The sequence below is a fragment of the Geotrypetes seraphini genome, chromosome 1, assembly GCF_902459505.1.
Source record: "Geotrypetes seraphini chromosome 1, aGeoSer1.1, whole genome shotgun sequence".
NCBI lineage: Eukaryota > Metazoa > Chordata > Amphibia > Gymnophiona > Dermophiidae > Geotrypetes > Geotrypetes seraphini.
In genome coordinates this window covers 296,802,872-296,824,034 of record NC_047084.1, presented here as the reverse complement: position 1 = coordinate 296,824,034, position 21,163 = coordinate 296,802,872, and the positions used below count along the sequence as shown (strand labels likewise).

General features: G+C 43.1%; 1 protein-coding gene across 3 annotated transcripts in view; it reads left to right on the top strand.

The window, feature by feature from the left end:
* The window catches only part of LOC117364611 (probable carboxypeptidase X1), a 110,949-nt gene that overhangs the window by 42,688 nt on the left and 47,098 nt on the right, over window positions 1–21,163 (top strand). For all 3 annotated transcript variants that reach the window (XM_033954010.1, XM_033954001.1, XM_033953991.1), the window contains exons 6-7: window positions 9,986–10,136; window positions 16,053–16,138. In XM_033954010.1, coding sequence (XP_033809901.1) covers window positions 9,986–10,136; window positions 16,053–16,138 — 237 coding nt within the window. The remainder of the gene's footprint in view (window positions 1–9,985; window positions 10,137–16,052; window positions 16,139–21,163) is intronic.

Here is a 21,163-nt window from a genome sequence, read left to right as displayed (position 1 = left end):
GTTCTTGGGGGGGGGGCGGTCGTTGGGGGGAGGGGGTTTGCGTCGAGGGCAGGAGGGCCTGGGATCCCTCCTGCCCGTAATGTAGTGCGGGGTGGGGTTAGGGGGTCGCCGTGGCCAGGAGGGTTTGGGCTCCCTCCTGGCCCGATATTGTTGGGGAGTCGGCGGTCCTTCGGGGTGAGGGTGCGAGTGGTCCTGCCGGGGGGGGGATGTATCGGACGTCGGGGAGTCGGCCGGGCAAGAGGGCTTGGGCTCCCTCTTGCTCCGATCGTGGATGCGGGTGCGGGTGGGAGCGCGTGCGAGCGGTCGTTCGGGGTGGGGGTGCGAGCGGTCCTGCTGGGGGGGTGAATCGGGCGTCGGGCGGGGTGGGAACTATGTTTAAAAACTTTTGTATACCGCGCTCAGGCATATAACGCGCGAGGGGTATGCGCGGTACGTAAAATCACGTATAACGCGCGCGTTATATCCGCGAAAATACGGTAGTTGTCTTCTTCTTTCCAGTGCTCTAGGGGGTAGGTCAAAGGGCAGCTCTGTTTCTCAGTGGTTCTTTGACATAGGATTGTTTTTCTGGCGAAGTTGAAAGATGCTGGGAAAAAAAGGCCTGAGATGAAGAAAAGATAGCAAAAAATGAGGTACCAAGACATTTTTTCAGGTACAATTTCAGTATGCTAATAGCTCCAAGCTGAAATAGTCTACCCCAACCCTGAAGAAGAAAACAAAACGTGTCAGCAAGGGGGGAACAAAGCAGCTATGCGGCGGTCAGGCTGATTTTTGGGTTGAAGAAATATGATCACATAACATCCTCCTATCAAATACTGCATTGGTTGGAGGGGGAGTGCCGGGTTTTCCTGAGGTTTATTCTGAGTCTGTGCAGCAGTGTCAAGCAGAGGAAGTGGCAGACATTCTGTCACACGGGTGTTATCTAAGGACAGCAGGCAGATATTCTCACAGATGGGTAATGTCATCCATGAAGACTGTGCAAAAGTTTACTGTCACTTTAAACTTTTCAAAATCTCAAGAGTGCCCGTACATACACGCACTGGTGCCTTCCCATCCGAAATTGGCTCATGGGACTATCAGTTCAGTAGAAAAGCTAACAAGCCAACTAGAGGAGGTGGGAGGGTTGTGAGAATATCTGCCTGCTGTCTTCAGATAACACCCGTTACAGGTAAGTAACTGCTTCATCCCATGTCAAGCAGGCAGCATATTCTCACAGATGGGACTCCCTAGCTAAAACCAGATGGGTTGGAGGAAAGTTGGCTGTTATTTGGAGAATAAGTTTTGTAGAACTGCTTGGCCGAACTGACTGTCCCAACTGGAAAAGGAAACCAATATGGTTCTCAAAACTAGTGGTGAAAAAAATAAAGGCAAAAGAATTGGCATTCGTGAAATATTAAAAAACTCAAGAAGAGGAGTACAGAAAGGAATATCGGATGAAACTGAAAGAAGTCATGAGAGAGATACAAATGGCAAATGGCTATAAATATAAAAAAGGGAGACAAAACTTTTTTCAGGTATATTAGTGAAAGGAGAAAGACAAAAAATGGAATTACGAGACTGAAAGAAGGTATGAACCACTATGTGGAGAGTGATGAGGACAAAGCAAACATGCTAAACAAATACTTCTGTTCGGTATTCACGGAAGAAAAACATTGAGAAGGACCGCGATTGGTTAGCAAAGTTACACCTAAGAATGGAGCAGAAACCATTCACGGAAGAAAGTGTTTATGAAAAACTGAATGTGGACAAAGCTAAGGGACTAGTCAGGATCCATCCCAGGATATTGAGGGAGCTCTGAGAGGTTCTGGCAGGTCCTCTTAAAGGTTTATTCAATAAATCTTTAGAGACGGGAGAGGTTCCACGGGACAGAGAAGGGTGGATGTGGTCCCTCTACACAAAAGTGTTTGCAGAGATGAAGTGGGAAACTACAGGCCAGTTAAGTCTCATTCAGTTATTAGAAAAATAATGGAAACATTGCTGAAGGAAAGGAAAGTGAAATTCTTAGAATCTAATGGATTACATGATCCGAGGCAACATGGGTTTACTAAAGGTAAATCATGGCAAATGAATCTGATTGAATTCTTTGACTGGGTGACCAGAGAATTGGATCAAGGACAAGATGTAATTTACTTAGATTTAAGCAAAGCCTTTGACATGGTTCCTCATAGAAGGCTCTTAAACAAACTCCATGGGCTTAAGTTATGGCCCAAAGTGGTGAACTGGATTAGAAGCTGGTTGATGGACAAACACCAGAAGGTGGTGGTTAATGGAATTCACTCGGAGGAGGGAAAGATGAGTAGTGGAGTGCCTCAGGGATCGGTGCTGAGACCGATTCTGTTCAATATGTTTGTGAGCGATATTGCTGAAGGGTTAGAAGGTAAAGTTAGCCTTTTTGCGAATGATACCATGATTTGTAACAGAGTGGACACCCCTGAGGGAGTGAAAAACATGAAAAAGGATCTGCAAAAGTTAGAAGAATGGTCTGACATCTGGCAACTAAAATTCAATGTGAAGAAGTGCAGAGTAATGCATTTGGGGGGGGGGTAAAAATCTGAGGGAACCATATGTTCTGGGAGGTGTGAAGCTGATAAGCACTGATGGAGAGAGGGACCTTGGGGTGATTGTGTCCGAGGATCTAAAGGCATCTAAACATTGTAATAAGGCAGTGGCTGTAGCCAAAAGGATGCTAGGCTGTATAGAAAGAGGAATAATCAGCAGAAGAAGGGAGGTATTGATGCCCCTACATAGGTCATTGGTCAGGCCATACTTGGAGTATTATGTTCAGTTTTGGAGGCTGTATCTAGTTAAGGATATAAAAACACTTGAAGTGGTCCAGAGGAAGGCAATGAAAATGGTAAGGGGTTTGAACCAAAAGAAGTATGAGAAGAGACTGGCAGACCTAAATATGTATACTCTGGAGGAGAGGAGGGACAGGGGAAATATGATATAGGTATTTAAATACTTGAAAGGTATTAATATAGAAGCAAATCTTTTTCAGAGAAGAAAAAATGGTAAAACTAGAAGGCATAATTTGAGGTTGTGGGGAGGAAGACTCAGGAACAATGTTAGGAAATTCTTATTAATGGAGAGGGTGGTAGATGCCTGGAATGCCTTCCCGAGAAAAGTGGCAGAGAGGAAAATGGTGATAGAATTCAAAAAAGCGAGGTATAAACATAGAGAATCTCTAATTAGAAAATGAAGAATATAAATTAGAGAGCTAAGGCCAATACTGGACAGACTTCCATGGTCTGTGTCTCATATGTGATGATTTGGTGTAGGATTGGGCTGGGAAGGGCATCAATAGGAACTCCAGTAACTTGGAACATGAGGATGTTACTGCCCAGACTTTATGGTAAATATCCTGAAAACAGGATGGTTGGATAGGCTGTAGTGAGCTTGGACAGTAACTTCAGCATTTGGAACCTAAGACAATGCCAGTGTATGACCCAGAAATATCAAAGAAGAGAGAAGTTAATTTAATTATGTATTTTTAATGGGTATAACTAATGGGCAGACTGGATGGACCGTTCAGGTCTTTATCTGCTGTCATTTACTATGTTACTATCACAAGAGAATTGACACTAAGGCCCTGATTCTGCAAAGTGCATCTAAAGTTAGGCACAGTTTGGACATCCATGACAGGCGTCCTTTGTAGAATTGCACTCAGCGACGCCCAGCACTGTTTAGACGTTCAAATTTTGAGACATCCTTTAGAGCAGGGCTGCCCAAGTCAAGTCCTCGAGATCTATTAGCAGGCCAGGTTTTCAGAAATGAATATGCATGAAAGAGATTTGCATACCAAGAAGGATATCTTGAAAACCTGGCCTGCCAGTAGATCTCGAGGACCAGAATTGGGCAGCCCTGCTTTAGAGAACTGGGCTTTAGGCGAGACTTAGACGTCCAAACAATGTCCTTAATGTTACAATATTTTATTATGATGATGTTATTGGAATAGCGATTTTATGCTGCATTTCATTATAATTGTGATACTGGGAGTTGGATCTGTTTAATGCATATATTTATTTCTCTTCCATCAGAGAGAGTGACTGGGATTCAAACCAGCAACATTAGAGTAGAAGGCTGTAGGTTTAATCAGTGTGCTACACAGTAAGCTAGCAAGTTGCATAGCAATTGTAAAACTAGGTCCTATAGGCATTGTAAAGGAGGTCTACTTTTGAGCGTAGTTTGGGCTTCAGATAGACGTGAGTTAGATGGACGGGACTTAGGCAGGCTTTGGACGTCCTCAATGTGATCTGCTAAATAATTTTCTGGGTTTTTATTTTTGCTTTATTAAGCTCAAAATACATTTAATAAGGCACCACATAAACAGGGCCCATCAAAACAGATATATTGCATACAAAACCTTCTATTTTTGTGGACAAACAGCAATGTTATTTGCTAATTAGAGGAAAGCATATATTACTGAAAGCACATGAAAAAATATAGATTGCATACATAACGTCATTTGCAAAAACTTAAAAACTAAAAAATCAAAACAAAACCCAAATACAGACCTTAGCATGGCTTCTACTTCATTGCAAATGGAGGTGTGCAGCTGTACAATTCTGACCTCATTGTGAGATCAAGGTGCACCTGCAAGGTAGAATGCCACAATTAAAATTTGTGCTGGGATTTGAACCCATGACCTCTGGAAGATGAGCTCAGGGCTTTTACCCATTGAGCCACAGCAGCTTCCTTTCAGTTGTGGGGGTTCCTACCATGAAAGCTTAGTGATTCTAGCCATGTGAAGGTGAAAATACCTGAGAAGCTCATAGCTTAGCAGATCCCTAAGCTATCATATCAGATGTGAGGAAGAAAGACATTAGCGGAAGCTACTGTGGCTCAATGCAATGCAATCTATATATTTTTTTCATGTGCTTTCCTTGCTTTCAGTAATGAGCTGATTGGAGCACTATTTAGTCAAAAAAAAAGGGTAGCTTTTTAGCAAGAAACCTAAAGCTGTGTTTTTTTCATATGCTCTGTTTCAGTTAATGGATGTTTTCCTCTAATTAGTAAATAACATTGCTGTTTGTCCACAAAAATAGAAGGTTTTGCATGCAATATATCTGTATTGATGTATTCTGTTTATGTGGCTTATTAAATGTATTTTGAGCTTAATAAAGCAAAAATAAAAACCCAGAGAGCTATTTAGCAGATCGCATTGAGGACGTTCAAAGCCTGCCTAAGTTCCGTCCATAGAACGCAGATCTGAAGCACAAACTATGCTCAAAAGTAGACCTGGTTTTAATTCTCCTACAATGTAGGCATGATATGGATGCCCTAGGTCACTCAGCGTTATGCAAATGAATCAAAGGATGCCCATATTAAAGTCTCACCCAGACCACACCCATTCCACGCCCACACCTATTCCATTAGATGTGAGTTTTCCCAATTGGCATCCATGAAATTGTGGACATGCCTACAATGTGACATCCACATCCTTTGGACGTCCATGTGCCAATTATTGCTCATTAAGACCCTTAAATGGCTCATTAACCACTTAGTTTGGACACCTAAGTCGCGCCTAACTTTAGGCATGACCTAGGCGCTCTTTATAGAATCGGAGCCTAAGAGCAGCTTTTATTTTTTGTGGCACCTGATTAATGGCACCAATTTCTAGAACTGCAAGAAAAAGAAACCTTTAGGAAGGTGAGAAGCCTACTAGAGAAGACAATGAAAAAGTCTTGTAGATGAAGAGGGAAGGGAGAAATGGTATTTGACTCTGGTAATTAAAAAAGCCATATTTAATAGATTAGCTAAAGGGGAAAATACAGAATGATGCAATTCTTCTGGCTTTGCTTTTTCAATTCTTTTTCAAACATGTGTTTGTAATTAATTCAAGATATGTGTCAGGTGATCCTATACAGAGTAAAATGAAAAATGTTTCGCAAGAAAAAATAAAACTGTCTTCATATTTGGACAAATGATTAAACATAGGTTGTCTATTCAAATGTTTTATTGTACTATATTGTGTTGATAATTTAAGTAGCATTCTATACCATACTATGAACAATGTTTTTACTGCTGTAATTGTCTATACCTATATTTGACTCCTTGCTATACACTGCCTTGGGTGAATTTCTTCAAAAAGATGGTAAATAAATCCTAAGAAATAAATAAAATAGTGCAACAATTTGCTTAATTCAACATGAGGTACAAATGATTTTAAAAACCTCTCTCTATTGAAGCTCTGCTCCTGAAATTAGAAAATAAGCTGACCCACCTCCACCTCAATGTCCCACAACTCACTCAAGGAAATCAGAAAGGCAATGAGAATAGAAATAAACCCTACTCACTTCAGCCTCCTTGACTGCCTCTTCTAAAACTGACAGCACTGGACTGCTGGTGGTACCATCAAATTTCCAGCTCCAGCCAACATGGGGACTGGCAGCAACATACTAAGGAGGGGGGGGAAAATCCGCCTCAGGTGCAGCCCATAAGGGGGTGCTCCGACGTCAAGAACTTCTTCCTGCAACAGCAGCAGCAGCGTTCACAATTGGCTGTTCTTGCCAATAAGGCCTTCCTCTCTGCCAGGTCTTGCCTTCATGGAAACAGGAAATAGGCAGAGCTGGAAAGAACAGCGAATTGTGAACGTTGCACTGCTGACTGGAGGGTGACGAAAAGAGGGAGGGAGAGGGAGAGAAATGCTGCACCCGATTGGAGAGAGAGACGGAGGGAGAAGGAAGACCAGGGAAGGGAGAGGAAATGAAAGAGAGATGACAGACCATGAGGAAGGAAAGAAGGGAGGGCAAGGAAGGAAAGGAGATGCCAGGCCATGGAAGGGGAGGAAGAGATGCCAGGGCATGGGGAGAAGGGAAGAGCAGGAGACAGGGATGCCAGACCAGGGAGAAAGGGAGGGAGAGAAAGGAAAGAGAGGTGACACCAGAGCATGGAGGGGGAAGGAGAGATGGAAGGGAAGGAGAGCAATGCCAGGGATGGGGGAGGGAAGGGAAGGAGATTGCTATGCTGGACCATTGGGAAGAAAGAGAGGGAGGGAAAGGAAGGAAAAGAGATGCCAGAGCATGGAAGGCGAGGAAGAGCTGGAAGGAGAAGAGAGGAAAGAGATCCCTGGGCATATGGAAAGGGAAGCAGATGCCAGACCATGGGGTGAGAAGAAGAGAAGAGAGAGATGCCAGAGCATGGGGGAGAGAGTTAGTCTTTTCCCTTGTAGAAAAAGTTTTAATGTATATATTCAAACATAAACCCATCTGAATATAAACCGAGGTAATTCACAGCAGCCATTTTCTGTAACGAGACTGCACGGGGCAGGAGTATAGGAGATCGCTCCTCCCTCAGCTCACTGCTGGACCACTAGATATACCTACAATGAGTCCAGAAGGTGGGAAGGGGGTAAGGTTGGTGCAGAGCAGGGGAATGGGACTTGGGCATAAAGGGGTGGGGATGTGTGGACCTGGCAGGCCTGGGGGCAGGTCTAGGGGTCCAGATTTTCCAAATTGAAAATCTGGTAACCCTAGTAGTGCGGATCAAACCGACACCTAACCATTTACTAAATTCCCCACTGAATGGGCAGGCAAGTTGGCCTGGAAGCAGGGCTGCATAGGACCTGTTTAAAACTGCTAGGACTTGCTCACTTCAGCAACAGCCAACATTTCTGAACAGCAAAATGTTTTGAAAGTGTGCCTCCTTTTAGGATTCTTTGGCATCATCTATTTTTTTTTCCAACTGTAAATTAATTTATTCAGTCACTGAAATGTATTCCTTGAAAATCCCTGTTGCTGTAGCAGACATGAAAATGTCCCGTCGCACTGTCAAGGCAGGGGAAGAGCCTGGCACCCTTTTTCCTTTTGTATGGATTTTTTGGGGTTGCAGCAATATTATGTTCATTTGCTTTGCCACTTTGTGAATTTATGGTTCTGTGGCAATCAGGAAGGGGGCTGTTTCTCATTATCTCCTGAGAGCGAGCCAAGAAAATGAGAAGGAAGCTGAGTCACTCAGCTGTAAGCCATCAGTTCTCAAGATAATCAAGGCTGCTCTTGACTTGACGGACTGATAACTCTGGCGCCCTGGTAGGTGCTAACCTTGTTCCCTCCACAGTTTTTTCAGGACACACAATATATCAGGTGTAGCATTTTATATTAAGGGTCAGATTTAAGAGCTTTGGGGTAATTTTGGTTTAACTGAACTTTCTGTACTGATTTTTCTGGCAAACAGGCTAAAAAGAAAATAAAGAACTTCATAAAATAGGACAGGAACTATTCAAACAAAAGATGAGGAAAAAAAATCAGAAAGCAAGCAAGTCAGCTTGCTTACAAAGAGGTCTGTTTATAAAGCAGAAGTACTTTGGTGAATTAAAGCTCCTTTTTAACATGAACTCATTGTGAGCACTAGCTTAGGGTGTGGAAGCTTAAAGTGCAAAAAGTAGGGTTACCTTATGGCTTCAGAAAAAGGAGGATGGATTGAGACATCCAAGTTTTACTTCCATTGTTTTCATTGGAAGTAAAACCTAGATGTTTCAATCTGTCCTCCCTACTTCCATTGCTTTCAATGTAAGTATAATCTGGATGTCTCAATCCATCCTCCTTTTTCTTGGGTCATATGGTAACCCTAAAAGTCTGCCTCACCAGCTCGTCTTCCAAGAGATAGGAACTTGTTCCTTAGCTACCACCACTATGCCCTTCTTCTGCCAGTCTTGGTGCTGGCATCACAGCAGGTTTTAAACACGAGAACAGGCAAAACTGCAGAAGAGGTTCATTGATAAGGACATAAGAATAGCCTTACTGGGTCAGATCAATGGCCAACCAAGCCCGTTCTCACGGTGGTCAATCCAGGTCCCTAGTACCTGGCCAAAAGCCAAGGACTAGCAACATTCCATGGTGGCAAAGTGAAGGAACAAGATCTTGCTGCTGTATAATGGAATAATAGATGGGGAGGGGAGCAGTGGGAACATAGAGATTAGAATGGAATGGGGCTGATGCTGAGATGCCGAAGCTGGAGAAATTGGGCTGGAAGGTAGCCAAGGCGCCTACCAGAAAGTGGGCGTGGTTACAGAAATATAGATGACAACTAAAAAAACCCAAAGTGGGAAAACTGCAATAAACTGACAGACAAAAAGTCTTCCCTAACCCTGGAAAAGGAGGAGGGGCAGAGGCATCCGAACCAAGAGAACACCTGAAAGAAATAATTAGTGATGTGAGTGGAAAACCCTTAGTCTCACAGCCTGCTATGGGAACAAGTCCCTAAAGCACCAGCTGTCACAATCAAACCCCAGAACAGGTGTTACTTGTGAAACATCCCTGGGTTTCCAACTAAATTTACTAGTGCACAAAACGTGCTAATAGTGAAAACTAAAATGAAAAAATCACTAAACAGTAAAATGGTTTGGATATCTTTGCCCCTCCTCCGAGGGCAAGGAGCGTCCAAAATCACCCGGGCTGGCTAGATGCTGACAAAAGCAAAAATTACTTAGCTTCTTCCGCTTTTTCAGGATCTGTACAGAAATATAGAAACATGACGGCAGATAAAGGCCAAATGGCCCATCTAGTCTGCCCATCCACAGTAACCATTATCTCTTTCTCTCTCTGACAGAAACATAGAAACATGACGGTAGATAAAGGCCATGGGCAGATTGTGGATGGATCTTAGGCATGGTTTGCATCTAGGTGTCTAATTTGAACTTAAGCGCCAGTATGTAGGCCAAGAAAACCCTGGCTTATGCTTAGGCCCCTCCTACTGCGTATTCCATGATGTTGGGGGGCGTATTCCATGATGTTGGGGGAGTTGGGTAGTGTGGGAGGTGTTCCATGATGTAGGGTGATGTGGGGGATTGGGTGGTATCAAGTGATTTTGGGGGGGTCCAGCAATGTTGGGGGATGTCAGGGGGAGGGGTATAGGTCTCTATGGCTCAGCTGATCCTGGCAGGGAGAATTGACAATAAACCCCTGATCTAGACAGATGAGATCCACAATGCGTTATTTTCTTTCCATTTTTGGTTACTTTCTGCTAACACTATTGTACTTCTTTCTGTCAGATATTTAATGGAAGCACAGACCCTGAAACCCCTGTGTTTAATGCGTTACCCACGCCGATGGTTGCACGATACATCCGAATCAATCCACAGACTTGGTTTGCGAATGGGACTATTTGCCTGAGGGCTGAGATCCTGGGCTGCCCACTACCAGGTACGACAAATTTGATATGTTGCCCTGTTTTGTGGCACATTAAAACTGTTAAGTAGAATAAAAAAATGATAATGGATAAATCCCAATATACTGATATATATATATATATATATATATATAGTTCATTATGTACATAAATAAAAACAACTTTAGAAGAATATTAAAAGAAATGGCTGTGTTTCACCCTGTCCTCACCAGAGGCACACAAGCTAAAAAAAAGAAACAAAAAACAATTAGTCAGATATCATACTACAAGATTAGTTAAGTATAAATCAATATCAGTATAAATCAATATCAGTATAAATCAACGTATCAGTTCTTGAAAAAGTCTCACAAAATGTATCTATATATGAGATTTTGACATGTGAGTCAAGAACTGTAATCATAAATATAAATTTATAAATAAAACTTTATATGTGCAGTATCTGAAATGATGACAAATCAATTTGTGATAAGGTAATTATAATTGTATTAATTCATCTATTTAAGAGATCTCTCAAGGTTCTTATAGTCTTTAGCAGTTTTGGTGAACCACCAATCTGAAGAATAAAAAACAAATACGAGGGCTGTTCAAAAAGTGTCAGACCTTTATTCATAAAAAATACTTGTATTCAGATACAACAACCTTATACTAATCTCCTTCTAAGTAGTCCCCTTGAGCTGCCACACACTTCTTCCAACAGTTCTGCCACTGTCAGAAGCAGTGCTGGAACGCCTCTTTTGAGATTGCTCACAACTGGTCTGTCGCATTCTGCATGATGTCTTCTCTTGACTGAAATCTGGTCCCTTTCAGGGGCATTTTCAGCATGGGGAAAAAGCCAGAAGTCACACGGAGCCATATCGGAAGAGTAGGGAGCCTGAGGAATCACAGGTGTGCTGTGTTTGGCCAGGAAATTCCGTATCAAATGTGAAGAATGGGCAGGTGCGTGATCGTGATGGAGCTGTCAATTGCCCGCTGCCCACAGGTCCGGCCATTTTACGTCACACAGCATTACGAAGGTGACGCAGAGCCTCTTGGTAGTACCCCTTGGTGATTTGACGATCCTGCATCACCAGGGTCCTCACTTGATCAATGACGATCTCATTTCTGGATGTTGAGGGCCTACCAGAACATGCTTCACTCTCCACTGATGTGCAGCCATCTCTGAAGCAATTGTACCACTCCTTTATTTGTGTGGTGCCCATTGCTTCATCCCCAAAGGCCTTTTGAATCTTGCGGATTCTTGTTTCCACTTGGGAATTGCCAATCTTTACACAAAATTTAATGCAGTAGCGTTGTTCAACTTTTTCTGTCATTTTATCAAAAATGAAAATCAGACGGCGCTCACTTACACTTCCTCACTCATCGGCGGTCTGCCAGCGACTGACAGCTTCTGTAGGCAGGAAAAAATTCAAGCATGCGCATTAGGGTTGCCTACATACATGCACCAAAGCACGCCTCCTTAGCTTTATTTGTTTATGCAAGAAAAACTAAGGTTTGAACAGCCCTAGGTCTTTTTACTACAATGTGTTAAAATCTGAGCTTAATATGTTTTAATGTGGGAATTTCCTGCATGCTAAGCCTAGATATAATTCAGTAGTTTTTAAGGTTTTTATTATTATTTTAGCAGGTCCTACACTAATTTTTCCATTAGCATAAAAGACCTACAAAAAATTAACGCAGGAGCACTTACCTCCACCTATTTAGGAGGCGCTAAATGCTCCCACATTAAGTCCACATTGTTTATTTTTATTTTAAAAAAATATATACCCCGCTTGCCACAAAACGCTTTCTAGCATCACAATCATACAAAATGCAATAAAATAAAACAAAAAAACCCATATGAAACAAAAAACATAATATAAAATCATTTCCCAGTTTTAAAGGGAATGGAACAACCTTCCAGAATATATTTGTCAACAGCAGAATCTACAGAACTTTAAAAAAGTACTGAAAAGACATTTGTTCTGTCAGATGAAAGATAGGGTCTGATTTTGGTTGAGGGAGGAGGAGTGGTGACTGTTGAGTGCAGAGTGCTGGTCACTGATGTATTCCATGGTCTGGTCTGTTTTATTAGTTACAATGATGTTCGTCGTTGAGGCATCTTGTATATCATATGTAATTTTATATTTTGTATGTAAGAGTGCAATGTGCTCTAAGTCAGTGTTCTTCAACCTTTTTACACCTATGGACCGACAGAAATAAAATAATTATTTTGTGGACCGGCATCGGTCCGCGGACCGGCGGTTGAAGAACACTGGGCTAAGTCGTGGGTCAGACCCTGTCCATCTCTACCCAATCTTCACCCCAGACCCTGCCCCCATAGTCCTAATTGTAACACTATTTTTTCCATTCATTTTTCATATATACACACAATATAATCTTATTGACAATGCTTCGATCGCAACGTGGACCGGCAGTTGAAGAACACAGTTTTGGGCCTGATGCACATGCCAGCCCTGTGGACCGGCAGGAAATTTATGTGGACTGGCACTGGTCCATGGACCGGTGGTTGAAGAACACTGCTCTAAGTGATGTCTGTGTTCTTGTGATTCGTATGTTAAATGTAATGCATTATTTTGTATTTAAAGGTGTAACTCGCCCTGGACAAGGGCGGGGGACAAATAAACAAACAGAAACAGAAATCAAAAAGTAAAGGTAAAATACATTTAACAGCTTTAAAAGAAGTACAGGTAGCTGTGAGCAATTGTACATATCACTTTTCTATGTAGTCCCTATGCAAGACGAAACATTTGTTGTATCATTCAACTATCTTCTGCATTCCTGCAGAGAAGTTTCTTGGCTGCTCCCAAAACCAGGTGAGCATCATTTCCTTAATTTCATCATGCTTGGTCTTTTGCTTTCTGGGTCGCAGTAATGCACACCCTTGAACTAAGGCCAGTACTGGGCAGACTTGCAGGGTCTGTGTCTGTATATGGCCGTTTGGTGGAGGATGGGCTGGGGAGAGCTTCAATGGCTGGGAGGGTGTAGATGGGCTGGAGTAAGTCTTAACAGAGATTTCGGCAGTTGGAACCCAAGCACAGTACCAGGTAGAGCTTTGGATTCTTGCCCAGAAATAGCTAAGAAGAAAAAATTAAAAAAATTTAAATTGAATCAGGTTGGGCAGACTTGATGGACCATTCGGGTCTTTATCTGCCGTCATCTACTATGTTACTATGTTACTATGTCTTATCGATGGTGACAGTTCTCTCCAGAATGCTCAGATTTTCTTCATACCATCTCAGGAACTGGGTCGCAAGTTCCACACGCTGTTGCTTGTGTAGATCAGTAAGCGGTTTGGGAACCCATCATGCACAGACTTTCCTGTATCCCACCTCATGCATTATGGAAAATGCAGATCCATAGCTGGTATTCAAAATTTGCAGCCAATTGAGACACCATTATCTGTCGGTCTTCTCTAATCAAGGCATCTGCCCTGTCAATGTGCTCTTGTGTGCATGATGTTGATGGGCGACCAGAACAACCTTTCTCAGTTACGATATTGGTCGCTGTACCTTAAGAAGGATATGGCGTTACTCGAGAGGGTTCAGAAAAGAGCGACGCGATTCATAAAAGGTATGGAAAACCTTTCATATGCTGAAAGATTAGAGAAACTGGGGCTCTTTTCCCTGGCAAAGCGGAGACTTAGAGGGGACATGATAGAGACTTACAAGATCATGAAAGACATAAAGAAAGTGGAGAGGGACAGATTCTTCAAACTTCCGAAAACTACAAGAATGAAAGGGCATTGGGAAAAATTAAGAGGGGACAGATTCAGAACCAATGCTAGGAGGTTCTTCTTCACCCAAAGGGTGGTGGACACCTGGAATGCGCTTCCAGAGGGTGTGATAGGACAGAGTACGGTATTGGGGTTCAAGAAGGGATTGGATGATTTCCTGAAGGAAATGGAGATAGAAGGGTAGAGATAGAGGATTACTATACAGGTCCTGGACCTGATGGGCCACCGCGTGAGTGGACTGCTGGGCAAGGTGGACCTCTGGTCTGACCCATCAGAGGCACTGCTTATGTTCTTATGTTATGTTCTTACCTGTTCTTCCCACTTTAAACCTTTTTTACCCACTCATAAACCTTTCGTTGATTCATGGTCCATAATGAGTCAATATCCAATGGTGAACTTCCACAGGTTTCACTCCTTCTGCCCAAAGAAAGCGCACTACTGCAAGTTGTTCGTTGAGGGTGCAATCTTGTAATGGAGCATCCATTTTCTGACCTCATGGCTGCCACACGACTAAAGGCTGAGCGCTGCACTGTATGTGGAAAAACTATCCAAGAGGCAATGCACGAGTACATATGTTGCATTTCACTAGCTCTATTCTGGTGATCACATAATTTAACAAGTGCCTTCAATTTTTGATTTGCCCTCATATATAGGTATCTTCTATCCTTACATAGGTGGAAAAGCCTGCAAAAATAAATGAGTTTTTAAAAGTATTGCATTGTAGAAAAAAAATCTGAAGCCTGTTCCATAGTAATAAACCTGCAACAGAAAAAGCACCTTAGCATAATAAATGATATTAGGAGCTGGTACCACAAGATGTCACTCATTATCAGATCTCAAACTATATGACAGAACATATAACTGTACTACCTGGCCTATATGCCAAGGAACTACTGTACGAGGGGATGCTGAAAAGTTCTCAGTCCAACCAAGAAGAGAATGATGTGGATATGGTTCAATCAATGATCTGAAACAATGTCAAAGCATACAATTTTGTTTCCGCAAATTGGCACTTATGGCTCCTTTTACTAAGGTGCGCTAGGGCTTTAACGCACAGAACAGCGCGCGCTACTTTGCCGCGCCCGCTAGACCTTAACGCCAGCATTGAACTGGTGTTAGTTCTAGAAGTGTAGCGTTTAGTAATTTCCCACGTGCGCTAAAAACACTAGCGCACCTTAGTAAAAGGGGCCCTTGATGGAATAAAATCACTCTCTTTTCAGCTACAGTGGCAAAATGACGCTCAGCATTTAGGAAGTTGATTGGTTGGGCTGATAACTTTTCAGCAGCACTGTATATTGTCTGCAATACTATACTGGCAACTCGTGAAGGCTCCTCAACAATGGAGTCACGTGTGGCCCCCCACAATCAAGCAAACTGCAGTATTTTGGATTACTTGCAAGGCCCTACAGTGTGTTTTAGCCATCTCTAAATACAAGGCATTGCAGTAATTCAACTTTGACAAAGGCCCTGTTTTGCTAAGGTGCACTAAACGATTAGCTGAAAAGTTCTCAGGCCAACCAAGAAGAGAATGATGTGGAGCCGTGAAACTTACAAGTTATTCCACTCTTTCCTTGACACTTTTTGTTTTAATGATATCAAATGAGACAAAATATGACAACTTGTAAGTTTCACAGCTCCACATCATTATCTTGGTTGGGCTGAGAACTTTTCAGAGGCCCCCTCATAAGCTGTTTTCCTTATAAAATTTGCTTTAGGGTTGAGTTCAGTTGTAGGCACACGCAGAAAATGAACCCTGCACACACAGCAGAACGTAGCACCTATAAGAAAATATAACACTGAGCCATTTTAATTAGTTGTTAGAAAGCAGCACAGAGAAACAGAACAATTCTCACATGTATTATCAGATCAGTTGAAAGATCCCTTACCTTAAATTAGTTATCGTACTTTGTTGTTGCTACCGCTGTTCCTATCCTATCCAGGAGATGGCGATATAATATTACCTATAGATTGCTGGAGATTACAGGTCTAGCTAACAGGAGGACTGGAAAATAAATGGTTTTAATAACATCAGAAGGATGTAAAACTGTGAACTACCAATCTGAAGATTTTTTTGTCCTCCAGATTCTCTCTTGCTTTTGGGGTGATGATGTTTTTTGTTTGGTTTTTGCATATTCTCTACATTTCTTTCTGTTTGTTATGCTGAAATGCCTAATCCTGCATCTCTGTTCCCATACAGATCCCAATAATATCTTTTGGGAACATGAGCAACAGCCAACTGATAAACTGGAGTTCAAGCATCACAACTACAAGGAAATGAGAAAGGTAACTCTTCTCCCAGAAGCCTGGATCATTTTGGTACAGTTTTGTGATGAAATACTATTGAGCTGGTGTAAACTTCTGAACTGGATTTTCAGCAGCTTAAAGCAATTCATTTAACCATCAAATATGTGCATCAGGGGAAGGGTTACAAGGTGTCCATGAAAACCCGGACATGTCCTCTCTTTAGTGGACTGTCCAGATTAGGATTTCCCCGGATATGTCCTCCTTTTGTCCAGGCACTTTGTCTGGGTTTTGAAAAGCCTCTCTCTAAATCACCGTCAGGCAGGAGGGCAACGCGATGGCATCACGCGCACGCACGGATGCCTTCCTGCCCGAGCAGAGCAGACAGCAGGGAGCGGGGCTAGGGCAGGATTGGGGGTGGGACTGGGGCAGGGATGGTTGGGACTGAGCAGGCCTGGGGGGCGGGTCTAGATTTTCCAGGTGGCCAGACGGATTTCCAAAACCCAGCAGTTTGTCCAGGTTTTGGAAGGCCCCGAACGCAGGGCCATATCTGGAGAGCCACTGTGCATGTGTGGATGCCACACAATGACATTACATGCGCATGTGTAACATCAACATGTCACATCCGCATATGCTCGGAGACCCTTCAGATGGGGCCCGGACTCGGGTACGAAGAGACAAGGCTAGGGGCGGATCAGGGTGGAGCTGGAGGCAGAACAGGGCAGGGCCATGTGTCCTTTTTTTTGCACGAAGAAATCTGGTAGCCCAGAGGCAGTATAAGTCTAATCCTCCACACATGGTTTTTTCCAGTCCTTCCCCTAAACCCGCCCTAGCTCCACTCCCGCTGCTTGCTCTGGTTGGGCAAGAGGGCATCCACGCATGCATGGATGCGACGGGATGACATCACACACAGTTGCGCGGATGCCCTCTTGCCCGACACAATTTTTGGGGAAGCTTTTCAAAACCCTGACAAAGTGCTGGGTTTTGAAAAGCCGTTCGGACCCCCGGACATGTCCTCAAAAGGAGGCCATGTCCAGGGTAACCCTAGTCAAAGGGGAGCGCAGAGGTTGGCGTGAGCAGAAGGTTGGAGTTGCTGGTAGCGCCGGCAAAGTGAAGGCGTGGGCGCAGTGGGGGAGGAGTGGGAAGAAGCGGGGGAGGGGTGCCGGTGCCCCCACCAAGACGGCGCCCAGGAGGTCCGCTCCCCCCACTCCCATTTACTACGCCACTACCTGGGTGTGTCCCAAGGACTGGGTTGAGAAACCCCTGCTCTAAACTGAGTGGGACTCCTCCAACTTCAATACCCTGTTTCCCCGAAAATAAGCCCTAGAATAATTTTTAAAGATGCTCCTAATATAATCCCTACCCCAAAAATAAGCCCTAGTTAAGATAAACTTCCAAAGCTCTCCCCCCCTCCACCCCCCGCCCATCGAATGTCCCCGACTCCATCTCTGACACTAGTGTGGCCTGATTTGCTGAAAAAATTGGACTCATTGATTCAGCAACCCCCACCCTTTAAGAGGCCTCGGAGCGGAGGTATGTCAGTCTCACGGTGGGAGGTTTGGTGGGGCATAGGAGGTTGGGAGGGAGGGGAGGAAAGATGCTGCACATGGGGGGGGGGGAAGAATGGAAAGAGGAAGAAATGGGGTGGAAGAGAGGAAGGAAGAGATGATTGTTATACATGAAAAAAAATGACATCCGCCCAAAATAAGCCCTAATGTGTTTTTTGGACCCAAATTTAATATGAAATGGTCTTATTTTCAGGGAAACACGGGTATCATATTTTCAATCACTAGGAACAGACTTCCCTGGAGTCCTGCAGAGTTTACCTGGTACCTGATCACGTACTATCACCCTTGAAATTAACATGGAAGTACTTACCAGCTCCTAAGTAGCAAGCAGCAGTTGTCTCTGTGCTATCGGCAACGACACCATGCAGGAAAGTACTTTTCTGGGCAGCAGCTGTATGAGAGCATGCTGGGAATGATTCCAACAGCAGGAAGGTGTGGCTCACTGGTAGAGCTGCTGCCTCCGCATCTAGAGGTTATGAGATCAAATCCTAGTGTTGGCTCCTTGTGACCCTGGGCAAGTGACTTAATCCTCCAATGCCCACTACTTTAAATGTCAAAGCCACAAAAAGGTGGTATACAAGTCCCCACTCCCTTGCATTTGCCACATGGTAATTTATGCATTTACAGGACCTCTTTGGTTTTTTTTTGTTTTGGGGTTGTTTTTTTTTTTTGTTTTTTTATTTATACTTTTACAAATTAACATATCAATCAATACTTGAAGGAAATATAACAATCCAATAAGGAAAACAAATATTAATTATAAAATAATAACACATGGTAACTATGATTAAAGTCCACAATCTGAGAGGAGAAGGAATCAATCACTTCCAAGGGTAGTTGGTTTCAGGAAATAAACTAAATTAATTCAAATAACAGAGTGCAGTTGGAGTTATTTTAACTAATGGCCTGCTGGGCTGATTCCATGGAGGTATCTGGAATTCTTGTGGTTACTTTACCTTCAAGAAAAAACTGCAATTGATCGGGTTCATAAAAGATATATCTATTACTCTGATAAGTATTGCAGCATTTACAGGGGAAACGTAATTGAAAAGTTGCCCCTAAACTCAAAACAGACTGACGACAAGCCAAAAACTTCTTACGTCTGGCTTGTGTCCACTTAGATACATCAGGAAATATAGAAATTTTGAATCCATGAAATTCCACCTTATCAGTCCTGTAGAATAGACGAAGAATTGCTTCTTTATCTTGAAGAAAGACAAAAGGACCTCTTTGTTTTACACTCATATATGTATGCATAATGAGAACAATTTCCAGAAGTTATTTACCCAGATAAATGGACTATCCACTTGTCCTGCAAGAAAAAGTATGTGCTCATGGATCTATTGATTTGACTTGATTCTGTTATTTTATGCCCTCCAGAAGCTACCACCTTAGGCGATTGCCTAGTATCCCTTTGCTCTGAGCCATTTCTCTTCCTCCTCTATGTAACACTAGCATGTATGCCTTGATTTCTCTCATACGTTCATGTCTGTAATTATAACATTTAGTAAAGCAATGTTATTGCAATCGGTGACATAACAATTTATCCAGCACCTTCAGAGGAACCGGGTAGAAGACTAAAGGAATGTCAAAGAGTCTAAACACAAACCTTTTTGTGATATGGGTAATTCCGTTTACAGACGTGGAACTCCTTGCAGCTGTCCATGACCAATGAAACCCATATGATTCTATTGCAGGGGTTCTCAACCCAGTCGACAAACTTAGCCAGTCAGGTTTTCAGAACATACACATTGAATATGCATGAAATAGATTTGTATAAAAGGGAGGTAGTGCGTGTAGTGCATGCAGATTTATTTCATGTACAGTGTTCCCCTGTGAATTTGCGGTACATGGTTTGCGGTCCACGGTTCGCGGTCCAGGTCATTTGCAGTATTTTCTGACCATGAAGGGGAAGCAGGAGAGGGCAGCTGGAGAGGCAGGAGATGGCAGCTGGATCGCCGGCAAGTGAAGGAAATCGGGAGCTGCTTGTCAAAGCAGCTCCTGATTGGTGAGGCCTGACTTTAGTACAGGAAAAGGCGGTCGGAGCATACCGCGAGTGATTTCCTTCACTCGCCGGCACTCCAGCTGCCCTCTCCTGCCTTCCCAGATGAAAAACCATATTCACGGTTTTTCGATATTCGTGGGGGTTCCTGAAACGGAACCCCCCGCAAATATCAGGGGAGTATTGTATATTCATTGTGGATATTCTGAAAGCCTGACTAGCTGGGTGTATCCCAAGGACTAGATGCAGAACCCTTGTTTTACCGGATAGCACTGTACTACCTCTGGAATCAGACACTTGCAGATCATAACCAGGGACCTCTTGGAATGCCTGTAGATGAGGATCAAAAATACCCAGACTGACCCAAAATTATGCCAGTGACATGGAGTCAGGTATAGTACATCCAAAAACCATTGGGACGACAGTACATATGCAATAGTAAAAATGCATTCTAATGGTAGGCTTAGCTATTCAATGCTAATAGAAGGTTCCAACCACAGTATATATATTGGGGTAAAGTGTTCTAAACTACCCCTGAAATACCTTCTATATAATATTGCTTCAGACCCTCTGAAATGCCACCAAGTGTTCAATTAAATTTTCATGACACTTGGCTTTATGCATCTGAATCTTCATAAGGTCATTCATTAAATAAATTATCAACTTTTTTTTTAAAAAAAAGACTGTTTTCTTGATTTTATACTTTTTTAACAACTTTTGAAAAGATATATTGTACTTATCTTAGGTGGTAAGAAACAAGGGATATGTTTGCCAACATGTTTCACCCCTGGGGGGTTTCCTCAGGGCTCCATTCCCTAAAATATAAAACCAACTTCAGTAAATAATGGACCTGTAAAAACTTAACTACAACTGGTTATAGGTAAGCAATTACCTTGATGATATTCAGACTTCACGACGCGACCACCCGATGTGTTTGACAAGATGGCCGCGGCGCACTACCGCTTAGTTTAAATACGTACTCTCCGGCTCAGCTGTGAGAGACGTTGCAGGGCGGAGTAAACGCTACCAAACGCAACGTAACAATTAAACATCACTCTCTCAACATGGCAGCCGGCCGGGAGTATAGACCGCATTTCGACTAGTACCCCCTGAATTTAATAATTTAGAATACTAGAGAGGAATTTCAGAGGGTCTGAAGCAATATTATATAGAAGGTATTTCAGGGGTAATTTAGAACACTTTACCCCAATAGTAAAAATGCAAGCATAAGTTTATGTTAATTGTAGTACGAAGAGGAGAATATCCGCTGATGCTCTAGGCCAGTGTCTCGCAAAATTTTTCAAGCCGGGGCACACTACACTTAGTGTCCCAGCTTAAGACGTCTGGAAGTGTGCTGGCATTGGCGTGATGATGTCACGTGCATGCATGACGTCAGTGCGCCGATGTCAGCGCATGCGTAACGTCAGCGTGCCAATGTCAGCGCATGCGCAAAGGCCCTTCAAATGGGCCTTGCGCCGAGAGAAGGACCTGCGCTGG